General features: G+C 47.6%; 1 protein-coding gene and 1 long non-coding RNA gene across 2 annotated transcripts in view; one reads left to right on the top strand and one right to left on the bottom strand.

Annotated features, from left to right (window-relative positions):
• The window catches only part of SLC8A2 (solute carrier family 8 member A2), a 137,594-nt gene that overhangs the window by 43,441 nt on the left and 76,666 nt on the right, over window positions 1-17,487 (top strand). Inside the window, exon 2 of the mRNA XM_083753694.1 lies at window positions 12,106-13,939. Within this exon, the coding sequence (XP_083609820.1) occupies window positions 12,135-13,939 (1,805 nt within the window). The 5' untranslated portion in view covers window positions 12,106-12,134. The remainder of the gene's footprint in view (window positions 1-12,105; window positions 13,940-17,487) is intronic.
• The window catches only part of LOC310851820, a 626,966-nt gene continuing 610,537 nt past the window's right edge, over window positions 1,059-17,487 (bottom strand). Inside the window, exon 2 of the long non-coding RNA XR_014567843.1 lies at window positions 1,059-4,856. This is a non-coding gene — a long non-coding RNA (uncharacterized lncRNA). The remainder of the gene's footprint in view (window positions 4,857-17,487) is intronic.

Here is a 17,487-nt window from a genome sequence, read left to right as displayed (position 1 = left end):
TATTTACACAATGGGCTGCACGTGATTGGCTAATTCCGGAATTCTCCTGTAGGCCAATCAGGTTGTGGATTCACTTCTATCTGGAGCTGGATTGGGTGGCTCCTGCCGACCAATCATACTGCTGCATTGTTCTAGGACCAATCAGACTGCTGCAGTTTGGATCCTATTCAACTCAGTACATAACACTTCCTATACAGGGCTGCCTTCAAAGGTCTTCTAGCAGATGACACAACCTTGATGGCAGAAAGTGAGGAGGAACTAAAGAACCTTTCAATGAGGGTGAAAGAGGAGAGCGCAAAATATGGTCTGAAGCTCAACATCAAAAAAACGAAGAACATGGCCACTGGTCCCATCACCTCCTGGCAAATAGAAGGGGAAGAAATGGAGGCAGTGAGACATTTTACTTTCTTGGGCTCCGTGATCACTGCAGATGGTGACAGCAGTCATGAAATTAAAAGACGCCTGCTCCTTGGGAGAAAAGCAATGACAAACCTAGACAGCATCTTAAAAAGCAGAGACGTCACCTTGCCAACAAAGGTCCATATAGTAAAAGCTATGGTATCCCCAGTAGTAATGTATGGAAGTGAGAGCTGGACCATAAAGAAGGCTGATCGCCAAAGAATGGATGCTTTTGAATTCTGGTGCTGGAGGAGACTCTTGAGAGTCCCATGGACTGCAAGAAGATCAGACCGATCCATTCTGAAGGAAATCAGCCCTGAGTGCTCACTGGGAGGACAGATCCTGAAGCTGAGGCTCCAAGACTTTGGCCACCTCATGAGAAGACTCCCTGGAAAAGACCCTGATGTTGGGAAAGATGGAGGGCACAAGGAGAAGGGGACGGCAGAGGACGAGATGGCTGGACAGTGTTCTCGAAGCTACCAGCATGCGTCTGACCAAACTGCGGGAGGCAGTGGAAGACAGGAGTGCCTGGCGTGCTCTGGTCCAGGGGGTCACGAAGAGTCAGACACGACTAAACGACTAAACAACAACAAAGGAGTTGCATATGCACAGGAGCTTTTCACAGAAATGGAGATCAAAAGGGTTTTCTTGTGTGTGTGTTTCTTTGTGGCTGATTAGCTGCTCTCCCTGTGCAAAGGTCAGAGGGGGCAGGGTTTCTGTTGAGGCAGGTGATTAGCTGTGGGAGGAGCTTATCAGAGCTTGCAGGGCAGTAGCTGCACGCGCAGTTTGATCCATCTTTTAGATTTAGGGGAGCTAGTCTCAAACGTTTGTTGGGGGAGACCTAGGGTTTTTTTGGGTGGAGTTATTTGTCCTGTCTTCACGCTTTTTATGATGGAGGACCGCTGTAGCCACCCCCCAATGACACGTTCTCAAGATGGAGGGTGAGGGAACAGCTGCAGTCGCCTGCGGTTCCTGCGCAATGTTTGCCATCTTGCCAAAGGTTGCAGGCAGCTTTACCTGCAGCAATTGCATGTTGATTGCCCTCTTAAAAGACAAAGTCCAGCAACTGGAGGAATGTGTAGCTACGCTCCAAAGAATTAGAGAGCTGGAGCTCTTCTTGGAAGCAACAGAGCACACCGTCTCCACCAAGGAGGAGACAGGGGACTCCCCTGAGAAGGAGGCTAGTTCACCAACACAGGAGCCAGATATATGGAGAAACGTGACTCAAAGAAGTAGGAGGCCCAGGGTTCGCTCTGATTGTTTAGAAATACACAATCGCTTTGAGGTCCTCTCCCCTAGCATGGAAGACGAAGAGCAGACTCCATTTGAGGATCTCTCCCTCATTACAGTCGATCAGGTATATGAAGACGAGCAGCAAAGTCAGTCCTCAGGGAATGTGCAGGCGACCTTGGAACGGACAGCTCACGGAAGAACCCCGACCAGACCTAAGAGGAGGCGTGTAGTGGTGATAGGGGATTCCCTACTGAGGGGAACAGAAGCAGTGATCTGTGGGCCTGACAAGATGTCTCGGGAAGTGTGCTGTCTCCCCGGGGCTAAGATCCAAGATGTAACTGAACGACTGCAAGGAATCATAAAACCCACTGACAAATACCCCTTCCTCTTGGTTCATGTGGGAACCAATGACACTGCAAGCAATAGCCTCCAGAAGATCAAAAGAGACTACAAGGCTCTGGGTAGGAAATTGAAGCAATAAAATGCACAAATTGTCATCTCATCTGTCCTCCCAGTTGAACGACGTGGCCCAGGGAGAGAGGGAAAAATAGTGGAAGTGAACAGCTGGCTTCGCAAATGGTGTAAACAGGAACGGTTTGGATTCTTAGATCATGGACTGCAGTTTCTTGAAGATGGACTTCTGGCAAGCGATGGGCTGCACCTCACAATGGTTGGGAGGAATGTTTTTGCCAAAAATCTCAGAAACCTCATCAGGAGGGCTTTAAACTGACTAATGTGGGGGAGGGAGACAGTGCTCCTGAAGGTAGGAGTCTATCAACTGATGAAGATGATCATCCAAATGTCATAGACCAAATGGAGCAAACAGCACGCAGACCTAGTGGTGGGAGGAAAAAATCCTTAAATAAGAGACACGGGGGAATGATTAATGGACTTCACTGTCTGTACACTAGTGCGCAAAGCATGGGAAATAAACAAGATGAGCTTGAGCTCTTGGTACAGCAAACTAAATATGACATAATAGGCATCACTGAAACCTGGTGGGATAAGTCCCACGATTGGAATGTAATAATGGAGGGATACAATCTATTTCAGAGAAACAGACCAGACAAGAAAGGAGGAGGAGTGGCGTTATATGTCAGGGATGTGTATACCTGTGAAGAGATCCAAGATTTAGAACCTCAAAGCCAAAGTGAGAGCATTTGGGTCAAAATTAAGGGAGAGAAGAATAACAGTGACCTCATTGTGGGAGTTTACTATAGATTCCCAAGCCAAACGAAGGACATAGATGATGCCTTCCTGGAACAGATGGCCAAGCATGCAAAAGGAAGGGAGATAGTTGTAATGGGGGACTTCAATTACCCAGATATTTGTTGGATGTCAAACTCAGCCAAGAGCATAAGGTCAAACAGATTCCTCACTGGCCTTGCAGACAACTTCATTGTCCAGAAAGTGGGAGAAGCAACAAGAGGAACAGCCATTTTAGATCTGGTCCTAACCAATGTTGATGACCTGGTTAGTGGGGTAGAAGTGGAAGGATCATTAGGTGCGAGTGATCATGCTCTTCTGAAGTTTACTATACAGCGGAAAGGAGCAGCCAAGCATACTAGGACTCAATTTCTTGACTTTAAGAAAGCCGACTTCATAAAACTTAGGGAAGTGCTGGGTGAGATCCCATGGACAGTAATACTAAAAGGAAAGGGAGTTCATGATGGCTGGGAGTTTGTTAAGAGGGAGATAGTAAAAGCACAACTTCAGGCAATACCAATGAGACGGAAACATGGAAGGTGCCTAAAGAAGCCAGGGTGGCTATCTAAAGAACTTTTAACTGAGTTAAGATTAAAAAAGGATGTGTACAAAAAATGGAAAAGGGGGGAAACCACCAAAGAGGAATTCAAACAAATAGCCAGCACGTGTAGACACAAAGTCAGAAAAGCTAAAGCACAGAATGAACTCAGGCTTGCTAGAGAGGTTAAAAGCAACAAAAAGGCTTTTATGGGTATGTTCGTAGCAAAAGGAAGAACAAAGCAACAGTGGGGTCACTCAGAGGAGAAGATGGTGAAATGCAAACAGGGGACACAGAAAGGGCTGAACTCCTCAATGCCTTCTTTGCCTCAGTCTTCTCCGATAAAGAAAACAATGCCCGACCTGAAGAATTTGGAGCAAATGATTCAGCAGAGGAAACACAGCCCAGAATAACTAAGGAGATGGTACAAGAATACTTGGCTAGTCTAGATGTATTCAAGTCTCCAGGGCCAGATGAACTGCATCCAAGAGTATTAAAAGAACTGGCAGATGTGATCTCAGAACCACTGGCAGTCATCTTTGAGAATTCCTGGAGAACAGGCAAAGTCCCGGCAGACTGGAGGAGGGCAAATGTTGTCCCTATTTTCAAAAAGGGGAAAAGAGAGGACCCAAATAATTACCGCCCAGTCAGTCTGACATCAATACCAGGGAAGATTCTGGAGCAGATCATTAAGCAACCAGTCTGTGAGCACCTAGAAAGGAATGCTGTGATCATCAATAGTCAGCATGGATTTCTGAAAAATAAGTCATGTCAGACTAACCTGATCTCGTTTTTTGACAGAATTACAAGCCTGGCAGATGAAGGGAACGCAGTGGATGTAGCCTACCTTGATTTCAGCAAGGCATTTGACAAGGTGCCCCATGATATTCTTGTAAAGAAGCTGGTAAAATGCGGTTTTGACTATGCTACCACTCAGTGGATTTGTAACTGGCTGACTGACCGAACCCAAAGGGTGCTCATCAATGGTTCCTCTTCATCCTGGAAAAGAGTGACTAGTGGGGTGCCACAGGGTTCTGTCTTGGGCCCGGTCTTATTCAACATCTTTATCAACGACTTGGAGGATGGACTCAAGGGCATCCTGATCAAATTTGCAGATGACACCAAACTGGGAGGGGTGGCTAACACCCCAGAGGACAGGATCACACTTCAAAACGACCTTGACAGATTAGAGAACTGGGCCAAAACAAACAAGATGAATTTTAACAGGGAGAAATGTAAAGTATTACACTTGGGCAAAAAAAATGAGAGGCACAAATACAAGATGGGTGACACCTGGCTTGAGAGCAGTACATGTGAAAAGAATCTAGGAGTCTTGGTTGACCACAAACTTGACATGAGCCAACAGTGTGACGCGGCAGCTAAAAAAGCCAATGCAATTCTGGGCTGCATCAATAGGAGTATAGCATCTCGATCAAGGGAAGTAATAGTGCCACTGTATTCTGCTCTGGTCAGACCTCACCTGGAGTACTGTGTCCAGTTCTGGGCACCACAGTTCAAGAAGGACACTGACAAACTGGAACGTGTCCAGAGGAGGGCAACCAAAATGGTCAAAGGCCTGGTAACGATGCCTTATGAGGAACGGCTAAGGGAGCTGGGCATGTTTAGCCTGGAGAAGAGGAGGTTAAGGGGTGATATGATAGCCATGTTCAAATATATAAAAGGATGCTACATAGAGGAGGGAGAAAGGTTGTTTTCTGCTGCTCCAGAGAAGCGGACACGGAGCAATGGTTCCAAACTACAAGAAAGAAGATTCCACCTAAACATTAGGAAGAACTTCCTGACAGTAAGAGCTGTTCGCCAGTGGAATTTGCTGCCAAGGAGTGTGGTGGAGTCTCCTTCTTTGGAGGTCTTTAAGCAGAGGCTTGACAACCATATGTCAGGAGTGCTCTGATGGTGTTTCCTGCTTGGCAGGGGGTTGGACTCGATGGCCCTTGGGGTCTCTTCCAACTCTAGGATTCTATGATTCTATGAATGCCTGCTAACACTTCAAGCTGCCACGAAGGGCACAAGCTCAGAGGCGGATTGAAAGGTTGTGCAATTGACGCCGGCCTGTCCATGCAGTGGGATTTTCTGCATTTTTCCTTGGGAGGAAAAGGCACCCAGGTTTTTCTCCGTTTTCTGCACTTCCAACCCACTCCCTCCCGGGAAAGGCAGGAGCTGTGAGAATTATGCAAAAGCTACTGCTACATCCAGCAAGCTTCTCTCCTCCCTCGCTCAACTAGAGATAATTGAATCAGCCACCTGCCCTCTGTTACGACAGCTAAAGAGACTTGACCCCGGCGGGTTAGCTGGAAAATCTCTGTTGGAAGTCCTCGTTCATTCCCACTCTGGCGGAATATAGGGAGTAAATTAGAGGGAGCCGCACATCATAACTGACCAGGGGGCAGAGATGAGAGAGAGACAGACAGAAAGAGAGAGTTAATCCAGCCAGTCTATGAAGGCACTAAGGTTTCAAGGGGCACTTTTGTGTGCCAGATTATAATTCCAACTGTGCATTTTATAGCTAGAAGAATAAAATCCAGTGGTGGTTTGTGAGAGAGATGTTCAGCAGAGACCCACCTTAAAGATAAAGGTAAAGGGACTCCTGACCATTAGGTCCAGTCGTGGCCGACTCTGGGGTTGCAGCGCTCATCTCGCTTTATTGGCCGATGGAGCCGGCATACAGCTTCCGGGTCATGTGGCCACCATGACTAAGCCGCTTCTGGCGAACCAGAGCAGCGCACGGAAATGCCATTTACCTTCCCGCCAGAGTGGTACCCATTTATGTACTTGAACTTTTGACGCACTTTCGAAATGCTAGGGGGGCAGGAGCAGGGACCGAGCAACAGGAGCTTACTCCGTCGTGGAGATTCGAACCGCTGACCTTCTTATCGGTAAGCCCTAGGCTCTGTGGTTTAACCCACAGTGCCACCTGCGTCCACCTTGCTTGGTCCCAAATACACCATAAATTTAATGCACATGACTCCTCCCGCTTAAGAATCCTGGGAACTATAGTTTGCTAAGGGTGATTGGAGCTGTGGCTCTCCAAGTGGGTAAACTACAGTTTCCAAGGCCCGGGTTGTTCTTTTTGTTGTTTTTGCGGGAAGCCATGTTCTTTTAGCGGACACGGGTGGCGCTGTGGGTTAAACCACTGAGCCTAGGACTAGCCGATCAGAAGGTCGGCGGTTCGAATCCCTGTGACGGGGTGAGCTCCCGTTGCTCAGTCCCTGCTCCTGCCAACCTAGCAGTTCGAAAGCACATCAAAATTCAAGTAGATAAATAGGTACCACTCTGGCGGGAAGGTAAACGGCATTTCCGTGCGCTGCTCTGGTTCGCCAGAAGCGGCTTAGTCATGCTGGCCACATGACCCAGAAGCTGTACGCCGGCTCCCTCGGCCAGTAAAGCGAGATGAGCACCACAAGCCCAGAGTTGGTCACGACTGGACCTAATGGTCAGGGGTCCCTTTACCTTTACCTATGTTATTTTAATGTATAATGTAGCTGTGGTCTTTGCTTCCAGGGTTGCTTCCTAGTTGGCCTGCCCTGTTCCCTTTCATGATGAGCAGAGATCAGTGCCTCAAGCTTTTTGTAGCATGGCTGACAATCGCTCGCTAGTATTGCCACATCAAGATTTGAAGGCGTGGCATCGGTTGTCTGTTGAAAAGCTCATGGTACTCGTTGCAACTGCTCAGCAAGCATCCTGTTCTTTGTCAAATCCTGGGCTCTGAGGTGGCCTGATGGAAATAACCTCTGTTGGAGGGCAGGGGAGATACATTGAATTAAAAAAACCTTTGGTCCTCTGCATGTTGCTGAACTACAAAACCCACCATCCCTGCCCATTGGCTGTGCTTCCAGGGGTTGGTGGGAGTTGTTGGCATCCGTCTGCCTTGGGAGATAATGGAGGGGTACGCGTTTGGGGGTGGTCAAACCACTGGAGAGTTGCAGCTTCTGCTGTGGCTGTAGAGACCAATACAGGAGAGACATGTTTTGTTGCAGCTGGGGCAGAGAAAGGCATCCGGTTGTGCTGCTGCAAATGGGAGTTGCAGTTCAGCATCATCGGGGTGTCTGTGTGTATACTGAGTGCAGTAGGGGGAGTGATTTACACCAGGACCCTCCCCGTTGTGTAGCTAATTGCTGCACAATGTGTGTTTGTGTGATGCTTTCATGGCAATTGTGCTGCACTTTTGAGGAAAACTACTGGGTGGCATTGTGGGTTAAACCACAGAGCCTAGGACTTGCCGATCAGAAGATCGGCGGTTCGAATCCCCGTGACGGGGTGAGCTCCCGTTGCTCAGTCCCTGCTCCTGCCAACCTAGCAGTTTGAAAGCACATCAAGTGCAAGTAGATAAATAGGTACCACTCCGGTGGGAAGGTAAAGGGCGTTTCCATGCGCTGCTCTGGTTCGCCAGAAGCGGCTTAGTCATGCTGGCCACATGACCCGGAAGCTGTACGCCGGCTCCCTCGGCCAATAAAGCGAGATGAGCGCCGCAACCCCAGAGTTGGCCACAACTGGACCTAATAGTCAGGGGTCCCTTTACCTTTACCTTCACCTTTACTGCGCCCGGGCTCGGTATTAACGTGTGTGCGCACACATGCAAAATACTGAGGACACCTGCAAACTACACATTTTAATTTGATGTGCCATTAGGTCGCACATGTTGCAACTTACGTTAGGTGGCAGGTGACTCATTATTTTACACAGGTGTCAAGAAGGCGTGAGCTTTGTCTAGGCCACGCTATGACTACATGTCTAGGGCAGAATTTGAACTCAGATCTCCCCGCCCTCTGTGGCTGAAGAAGCAAGCCTTTGCTGTATGGAGCCTCTCTCCCCCCCTCCTGCTTTTCTGCAATCCATGCCTGGTGTTTTTCAGCCTTCGTTCTGTTTGGGAATTAAAAATAGAAATAGATTTTCTTCTCGCCCAGGAGGTTGGTGAATGGAACTAGGCCTGTATGTGGGCTGTTGCTGGTAGGATCCGTCTGTTCTGCTGAAGGGTCCAACGCAGGAGGAGAGGCAGTCTGGGGTGGGGAGGGGGCAGGGAAGCAATGTTCTCCAAGCTGGCGTGGGGAGAGGGATCTGATTGAAGCAAAAGCCTGCAGGGGTCTCAGAGCAAAACAGTCTCTTCCCAGAGTTTCCCTTGGAAGTGTGCTTGCCACACTGCCCAGGAGAGATAAAAAGGTCCAGGTCTGATCCAAAGTTGCAGGTACAATCCTCATTTGGGACAGCTGCATATTGCTGCATTGCAGGGGGTTGGACGCGGGTGGCGCTGTGGTCTAAACCACTGAGCCTCTTGGGCTTGCCGATCAGAAGGTTGGCGGTTCGAATCCACACGATGGAGTGAGCTCTTGTTGCTCTGTCCCAGCTCCTGCCAACCTAGCAGTTCTAAGCACACAAGTGCAAGTAGATAAATAGGTACCACTGCGGCAGGAAGGTAAACGGTGTTTCCGTGCGCTCTGGTTTCTGTCATGGTGTCCTGTTGCGCCAGAAGCGGTTTAGTCCTGCTGGCCGCGTGACCCGGAAAGCTGTCTGTGGACAAACGCCGGCTCCCTCGCCCTGAAAGTGAGATGAGCGCCGCAACCCCAGAGTCGCCTTTGACTGGACTTAACCATCCAGGGTTCCTTTGTTTTTGTTGTTGTTGTTTAGTCATTTAGTCATGTCCGACTCTTCGTGACCCTATGGACCAGAGCACACCAGGCACTCCTGTCTTCCACTGCCTCCCGCAGTTTGGTCAAACTCATGCTGGTAGCTTCGAGAACACTGTCCAACCACCTCGTCCTCTGTCATCCCCTTCTCCTTGTGCCCTCCATCTTTCCCAACATCAGGGTCTTTTCCAGGGAGTCTTCTCTTCTCATGAGGTGGCCAAAGTCTTGGAGCCTCAGCTTCAGGATCTGTCCTTCCAGTGAGCACTCAGGGCTGATTTCCTTCAGAATGGATAGGTTTGATCTTCTTACAGTCCATGGGACTTGAGAGTCTCCTCCAGCGCCAGAATTCAAAAGCATCAATTCTTTGGCGATCAGCCTTCTTTATGGTCCAGCTCTCACTTCCATACATCACTACTGGTCTTGTAGTCCTACGAGCGTAATTTGTTGGTTATAGTTGCTCTTCGAATAATTTTAATATTTCTTCCAATCGTCTGTGAATCTCTGGTCCCGCAGGTTTCGAATCCTTCCTGTCATTTTGTCCAATTCTGCATAGTCCATTAATTTTATCTGCCATTCTCCTTTCGTCGGCACCTCGTCTTGTTTCCATTTATGGGCTAACAATACTCTTGCTGGACCTCATAGGTATTTCAAGCCATTTGCCCATGTTGTCATGCAACCAGTCCATGCAGAATGTAGGCACCCTATATACAGAAATGAGCAAACCGGTGATATTTTAGGGAGCTGGCTAGCAGGCAGGCTCCCATGACTTACATCACAGGAGCCTACACAACACAAAACACTTGCTGTATGTTGTTTTTTATCTTATATTTTGGAAATGTACATCCAGGTTTTTTTTTCTTTAAATTTTTTTGGGGCCCCCAAGAGAGCGGGGCCCTAAGCTAGAGTTTGTTTAGCTTATATGTAAATCTGGCACTGGCTGGATGCAGAGCACTGGCCATTCTGGCTAGTAGCCATCGATAGCCCTCTCTGTCATACATTTGTCTAATCCTCATTTAAATCTGTCCAGGTCGGTGGCTGCCGCTGGCTCCACTGTTCCAGGTTCCTTCTATGCTGTTATGTACTGAGTTGAATAGGATCCAAAATGCAGCAGTCTGATTGGTCCTAGAACAATAGGACCCAGAATGCAGCAGTCTGATTGGTCCGTAGGAGCCACCCAATCCAGCCCCAGGTGGAAGTGAATCCACAACCTGATTGGCCTACAGGAGAATCCCAGAATTAGCCAATCACGTGGGGCCCATTGTGTAAATAATGCATATAAAGCAGATATTGTGGGGGAACTTCCATTCCTCCTCACCACTATGAGCTGAATGAAGAGCATGAAATCCACTCTCGACTCCGAGTATATTTTATATGCGCTGCGTGAAGAAGCCCTGAACCTTCCAAGATTCTGCTTCGAGAGATCTCCACAAATTCTGGCGTCATGAAAGGAAACTTTTATCCATCCACTTTCTCCACGTCACACAGCAATTCAATCACGTCTACCATCTCCCCCTTTGGTCTTTCCCCCATGAGGGACTTGCTCCACCCCCTGACCGTTTTGCTTGCCCTTTCCTAAAGCTTTTCCAGCTCTTCAGTACCCTTTTTGAGGCGAGGCGACCAGAACCCCACAGTATTCGAAATGCGGTCGCACCATAGATTTGATGATCCCTAAGTAAGTATGTGTTGGAAACCTCCCAGAGTGGCTGGGGCAACCCAACCAGATAGGTGGGGTATAAATAATAAAGTTGTTATTATTATTATTATTATTATTATTATTATTATTATTATTATTATTATTAAGGACTGTTTCTGAGTAGTCAGGCATGTGTTTTGCAAAGGGCCCCAGGATAATCGTATGGTCAAATGCAATAAACAAGCAGAGGGAGACTTTCAGTGGATTAAAAATAATAATATTAATAATAATAATAATAATAATAATAATAATAATAATAATAATAATAATAATAATAATAATTTTGTTATTAACTGATAACAGTTACTGATGCAGGCAGGAATAGGAGCAAAGTTTCCCGCTGCCTTCCCTTTAGGGTTGTGTTTGTGTGTGTGAATTCAATTCAGCTTGAGAATACACCTAATTTGCACTTTCTGAAGCAATCTGCAAACTGAAAGAGAGCCGTTCTTCAAAATGTGAGCTTCTGCAAATTTTGCAAGGCAGCTCTGCTGCCAAGCAAGGCGCACAACAATGCATATACTAGATAAGGGTGCATATACCTTGGTTTTGGGTAAATAATTTTTATTCCGCTTTATCATGTATGTAAAACAGAGATAACAGTTAGAGCAAATCAGATAGCTCAGTTGGTAGAGCATGAGACTCTTAATCTCAGGTTCATGGGTTCGAGTACCACCGATACATCATCTCCATATAAGTCTCCTTCAATGCACAGCATGCTGTAAATTTTAAATCCTCCTTCCTTTTTTTAAAAAAAAAGATATTTATTAGCATTTCAAAAATTATACAAAAAAACCAACAATAAAAACAAAACACAAAGGAAAAACATATCAAATATGAAAAAATACAAAATTAAAAACAATTTAAAAACAAGTAAAATTTCATTCCCTTGTTTTCTTATACCTTACTTCCCAGACCTCCTCATACCTCCCCTTTTTGTATTCCAATTCTAATTATTAATTCAGCAAATCCTCACCCTTAATTTTCATTTAATTTTCAACCTTTCTTTTCTTTTTACTTAATCATTACAGCTGCAAACCACTTAATTTCTAATCCAACATCATTCTAACATTCATTGATTTTACAATATTTCCCAAGATAGTCCTTAAATTTCTTCCAATCTTCTTCCGCCGTCTCTCTTCCCTGGTCTCGGATTCTGCCGGTCATTTCTGCCAGTCCCATATAGTCTATCACCTTCATTTGCCATTCTTCCAGATCTTGTGGAGGTAGATCTTGTGTCTTCCAGTACTTTGCGATGAGTATTCTTGCTGCTGTTGTTGCATACATAAAGAATGTTCTTTAAATCCTCCTTCCATAGCTTTTTCCAATGTGAAAATTCTGTGTTCTTGAATTTCATAATGTCATGTATCTAAAAGTGACTATCCCTTGCTGTCTTTCAGATCCTGTTGGCCTGAACTGCCTGAGGAGGATGTTGCCGTCGCATTGGGGGTGGTGGCTAACCTCTTGCACTTTCGCCAAAGTCTTGGTGGCCTCGGCCGTCTTCGCCGAGAACGCCTCCTGGGCCGGAGCCTACGATGCCGAGACAAAGTTCAATGGCAGCTGCGAAGGGTCCAACAAATGTCAACCAGGAGTGTTGCTCCCCGTCTGGCAGCCGGACAACCCATCCTTCGGCGACAAGGCTGCCAGGGCCATCGTCTACTTCGTTGCCATGATGTACATGTTCCTGGGAGTCTCTATCATCGCCGACCGCTTCATGGCATCCATCGAGGTCATCACCTCCAAGGAGAAGGAGATCACCATCACCAAGTCCAACGGTGAGACCAGCATTGGAACCGTGAGGATCTGGAACGAGACGGTCTCCAACCTCACCCTGATGGCTTTGGGTTCGTCGGCGCCAGAGATCCTCCTCTCAGTGATTGAGGTCTGCGGCCACAACTTCCAAGCCGGTGAGTTGGGTCCTGGCACCATCGTGGGCAGCGCGGCCTTCAACATGTTTGTGGTCATTGCCGTGTGCGTCTACGTTATCCCCAACGGCGAGAGCCGCAAGATCAAGCACCTGAGGGTGTTCTTCGTTACAGCTTCCTGGAGCATCTTCGCCTACATCTGGTTGTACCTGATCTTGGCGGTCTTCTCGCCAGGGATCGTGCAAGTGTGGGAAGCCTTGCTGACCCTCGTCTTCTTCCCGGTCTGTGTGGTCTTCGCATGGATGGCGGACAAGCGCCTGCTCTTCTACAAGTACGTCTACAAGAGGTATCGGGCGGATCCTCGCAGCGGCATCATCATCGGCACTGAGGGCGAGTTCCCCAAGGGGATAGAGATGGACGGCAGCTTCGTGGGCAATGACCACCGGGAGAGTGTCTTCGTGGATGGGAGCGCAGCCTCGGTGGCCCCGCTCCCCATCACCACCCAGGAGGAGAAGGAGCTGGACGAGAGCCGCAAGGAGGTCATCCAGATCCTCAAAGACCTCAAGCAGAAGCACCCGGACAAGGAGCTGGACCAGTTGGTTGAGATGGCCAACTATTACGCCCTCTTGCACCAGCAGAAAAGCCGGGCTTTCTACCGCATCCAGGCCACACGGATGATGACAGGGGCGGGGAACATCCTCAAGAAGCACGTCTCCGAGTTCTCCAAGAAGTCCGTGAACCTGCTGGAGGTGCCTTCAGAAGCAGAGGCAGAAGAGAACTACAGCAAGATCTTCTTTGAGCCCTACATGTACCACTGCCTGGAGAACTGCGGCTCGGTCACGTTGACCGTGGCTTGCCAGCAGGGCGGCGACACCTACAACACCTTCTACGTGGACTACAAGACGGAGGACGGTTCGGCCAAGGCGGGCTCTGACTATGAGTTCAGCGAGGGGACGCTGATCTTCAAGCCTGGCGAGACGCAGAAAGAGCTGAAGATTGGCATCATCGACGACGACATCTTTGAGGAGGACGAGCACTTCTTCGTCCGGCTGCTCAACCTGCGGGTGGGGGACGCCGAGGGCATGTTTGAGTCCGATTCGGCTGACCACCCCAAGGGCAGGCTCGTGGCGCCACTGGTGGCCACCGTGACCATTTTGGATGACGACCACGCCGGCATCTTCACCTTCCAGGATAAACTATTGAGGGTCAGTGAGTGCCAAGGGACCCTGGAGGTCAAGGTCATCCGCAGCTCGGGGGCCCGTGGGACGGTCATGGTCCCCTACCAGACGGTGGAAGGGACGGCCCGAGGAGGGGGAGTGGACTACGAAGACTCTTGCGGGGAGCTGGAGTTCAAAGACGACGAAACAGTGTAAGTAAACAATGCTGCTTCTTTCCTTGCTTGTTCAATGTATTTTTAAAATTTGGTTTTACATATTTAAATTTGTAATCATATTGTAACACATCCAGAGTTACAAGATCCCTCCAAATCTCTGTACTTTCCCCCTTCCCCTCTGTGGGTTCTGTTGTTAAACCTTTTCTACTGCGTCTCTCTCTTTTTTTAATAATCCAAATTTTTATAACTCCATTGTGTCCATAGTTCTTGTTATACCATGAGTGTTATTGCAGTCCTGCTAATGTTTTCAACTGCTTACAGTGGTCTTCAAGATAAGTTATAATTCCCCCCCCATGCCTTTTTAAAATTTCGGTCTTCCTGGTTCCTAAGCTTTCTGGTAATTTTTGCCATTTCGGCATAGTCCATCGACTTATGTATGCCATTCTTCTCTGGTAGGGACTTTATCTTCTTTCCATCTCTGGGACAATAACATTTGCGCAGCTGTCATCGCATACATGAAAAGTATTTTTCTGCTCCCTTTGAATTTCAGCACCTACAATTCCTAATAGAAAAGCCTCTGCTATCTATCTATATATATCTATATATCTATATCTATATATATATCTATATATCTATATCTATATATATATCTATCTATCTATATCTATCTATCTATCTATCTATCTATGCAGGTTTTGGTGTCCTCGGGTGTCTTCCCGTGTAAAAGTTGGGGTGTCTAGGCGACGTTTCGACGAGGTCTCACTCGTCATCTTCAGGCTGGTGCTTTCGGCTTCTTGTTACTGGAACAGAGCGGGATCTCAATGTTTGAGTTCCTATAAATACTGTAGAGGGGGTGTGGTGTCTAGCCTCCAATGTTCTGGGCAGAGAGGAAGTTCCCAGGCTAGTGTGCCTTTTCTTCTTTTGTTCCTTAATTACTTGAGAGATACCTTGAGTGATTTCTTGAGTGATATCCTGAGTACCACTTAGGTGGGTCATTAGGTGTGGATTAGTTGCTAAAGTCTTTGTGTCTTGACCTCTTGAACTTTGTGAAGAGTTTTCCTGAGAAGATGGCTGTATTGCACTTAGTTGTGCTTTGGCTTGGCTTCGTGTATAGGGGCGAGCTGTGGTTTTGTGGCTTGTGTCAGCCAGATCTGTGTAGGGATTGCAGGGGGGTGCAGCATCCGGAGGTGCCACCATGGATTGGCTATTGGATGGTGTCAGTAATTCATCTGTGGAGAGGGTCTGGGTTTGGGTCTGGTGTGGTTGATTGGTGTTGGCGTTCTGTGTGCCTCTGGATCTGGTGTCAGTTTTTGTGGGGAGGGCTAATTTCCAGATGTCTGGTAAGCGGGATGTGTCGTCACGCTTATTCATGTTGTGAGGGTGTTTCTCTATCTCGATGGCTTCCATGATTATTCTCTTGTGGTGATCATCTCTTGTGATGATGCTCTTTAACACGGAACATCACCACAAGAGAATAATCATGGAAGCCATCGAGATAGAGAAACACCCTCACAACATGAATAAGCGTGACGACACATCCCGCTTGCCAGACATCTGGAAATTAGCCCTCCCCACAAAAACTGACACCAGATCCAGAGGCACACAGAACGCCAACACCAATCAACCACACCAGACCCAAACCCAGACCCTCTCCACAGATGAATTACTGACACCATCCAGTAGCCAATCCATGGTGGCACCTCCGGATGCTGCACCCCCCTGCAATCCCTACACAGATCTGGCTGACACAAGCCACAAAACCACAGCTCGCCCCTATACACGAAGCCAAGCCAAAGCACAACTAAGTGCAATACAGCCATCTTCTCAGGAAAACTCTTCACAAAGTTCAAGAGGTCAAGACACAAAGACTTTAGCAACTAATCCACACCTAATGACCCACCTAAGTGGTACTCAGGATATCACTCAAGAAATCACTCAAGGTATCTCTCAAGTAATTAAGGAACAAAAGAAGAAAAGGCACACTAGCCTGGGAACTTCCTCTCTGCCCAGAACATTGGAGGCTAGACACCACACCCCCTCTACAGTATTTATAGGAACTCAAACATTGAGATCCCGCTCTGTTCCAGTAACAAGAAGCCGAAAGCACCAGCCTGAAGATGACGAGTGAGACCTCGTCGAAACGTCGCCTAGACACCCCAACTTTTACACGGGAAGACACCCGAGGACACCAAAACCTGCATTCCTGTACCCGTGAAAATCTACGAAAGCAACTATCTATCTATCTATCTATCTATCTATCTATCTATCTATCTATCATCTATCTATCTATCTATCTATCTATCTATCTATCTATCTATCTAATAAAAATTATTTTAAACGCCCCCCCCAATTCATTATACAGTGGTACCTCTGGTTGCAAACGGGATTCGTTCCGGAGGCCCATTCGCAACATGAAAAGAACACAACCCGCAGCGGCGCGTCTGCAAACGCGTGGTTTGCAATTCGCCGCTTCTGCGCATGCGTGTGACGTCATTTTGTGCTTCTGTGCATGGAAGTAACCCTTTCCGGTACTTCCGGGTCGCCGCGGGACTTAACCTGAAAGAACGTAACATGAAACGGACATAACATGTGGTATAACTGTCTATCATTTCCCAGAATACTTTTAGTTATTTATTTTTCCCTCCTGGGTCAGCAAAAGCGAGGCAGACAGGTTGGAATTGAATTATTTAACTGTTTCCCAGCACACCACGAGCCAGTGTGGTGTAGTGGTTAAGAGCGGTAGTCTCGTAATCCTGGGTAACCGGGTTCGCGTCTCCGCTCCTCCACATGCAGCTGCTGGGTGACCTTGGGCCAGTCACACTTCCTTGAAGTCTCTCAGCCCCACTCACCTCACAGAGTGTTTGTTGTGGGGGAGGAAGGGAAAGGAGAATGTGAGCCGCTTTGAGACTCCTTAAAGGGAGTGAAAGGCGGGATATCAAATCCAAACTCTTCTTCTTCTTCTTCTTCTTCTTCTTCTTCTTCTTCTTCTTCTTCTTCTTCTTCTTTTTTGCGGAGCAGGTCCCTGCTTATGGGGGAGGATGCCTGGGGGTGTTAAACAGCATTGGGGACGAGGTGGTATCCTGTGCCTGCCCATAGCACGCCATCCGGGGTCCAAAGGCCTTCACTTAATGCTGTTCTCTGAAGCCAACCCAGGATATAGAGTCCGGATCCCCTTGAAACTTTGCCTCCCTATACTCACCCCACTAAGTCGGCTCAAATGGGTATCGAAAGGTGCTGAGTGGTCAAGTGGGGGGCCAGACTATATTTTTTGGGGAAAATGAACGAATTCCTGTGCCCCACAAATAACCAAGAGATGCATTTTAATAAAAGCACACATTCTGCTCATGTAAAAACACCAGGCAGGCCCCGCACATAACCCAGAGATGCATTTTAAATCAAAGGACACATTCTACTCATGTAAAAACATGCTGATTCCTGGATCATCCGTGGGCTGGATTGAGAAGGCAATTGGGCCGGATCCGGTCTCCGGGTCTTAGTTTGCCTACTCATGCATTGACCACACACGGAATCCCCTAAGTCCCATGTCTCACAATGTCTTTCTCCACAGTTTTCACTTCCTTCGA

The sequence above is a fragment of the Podarcis gaigeae genome (assembly GCF_964106915.1).
Source record: "Podarcis gaigeae genome assembly, chromosome: 8".
NCBI lineage: Eukaryota > Metazoa > Chordata > Lepidosauria > Squamata > Lacertidae > Podarcis > Podarcis gaigeae.
Note: the sequence above shows the minus strand (reverse complement) of the source record. Positions and strands in the feature narration are given on the sequence as shown.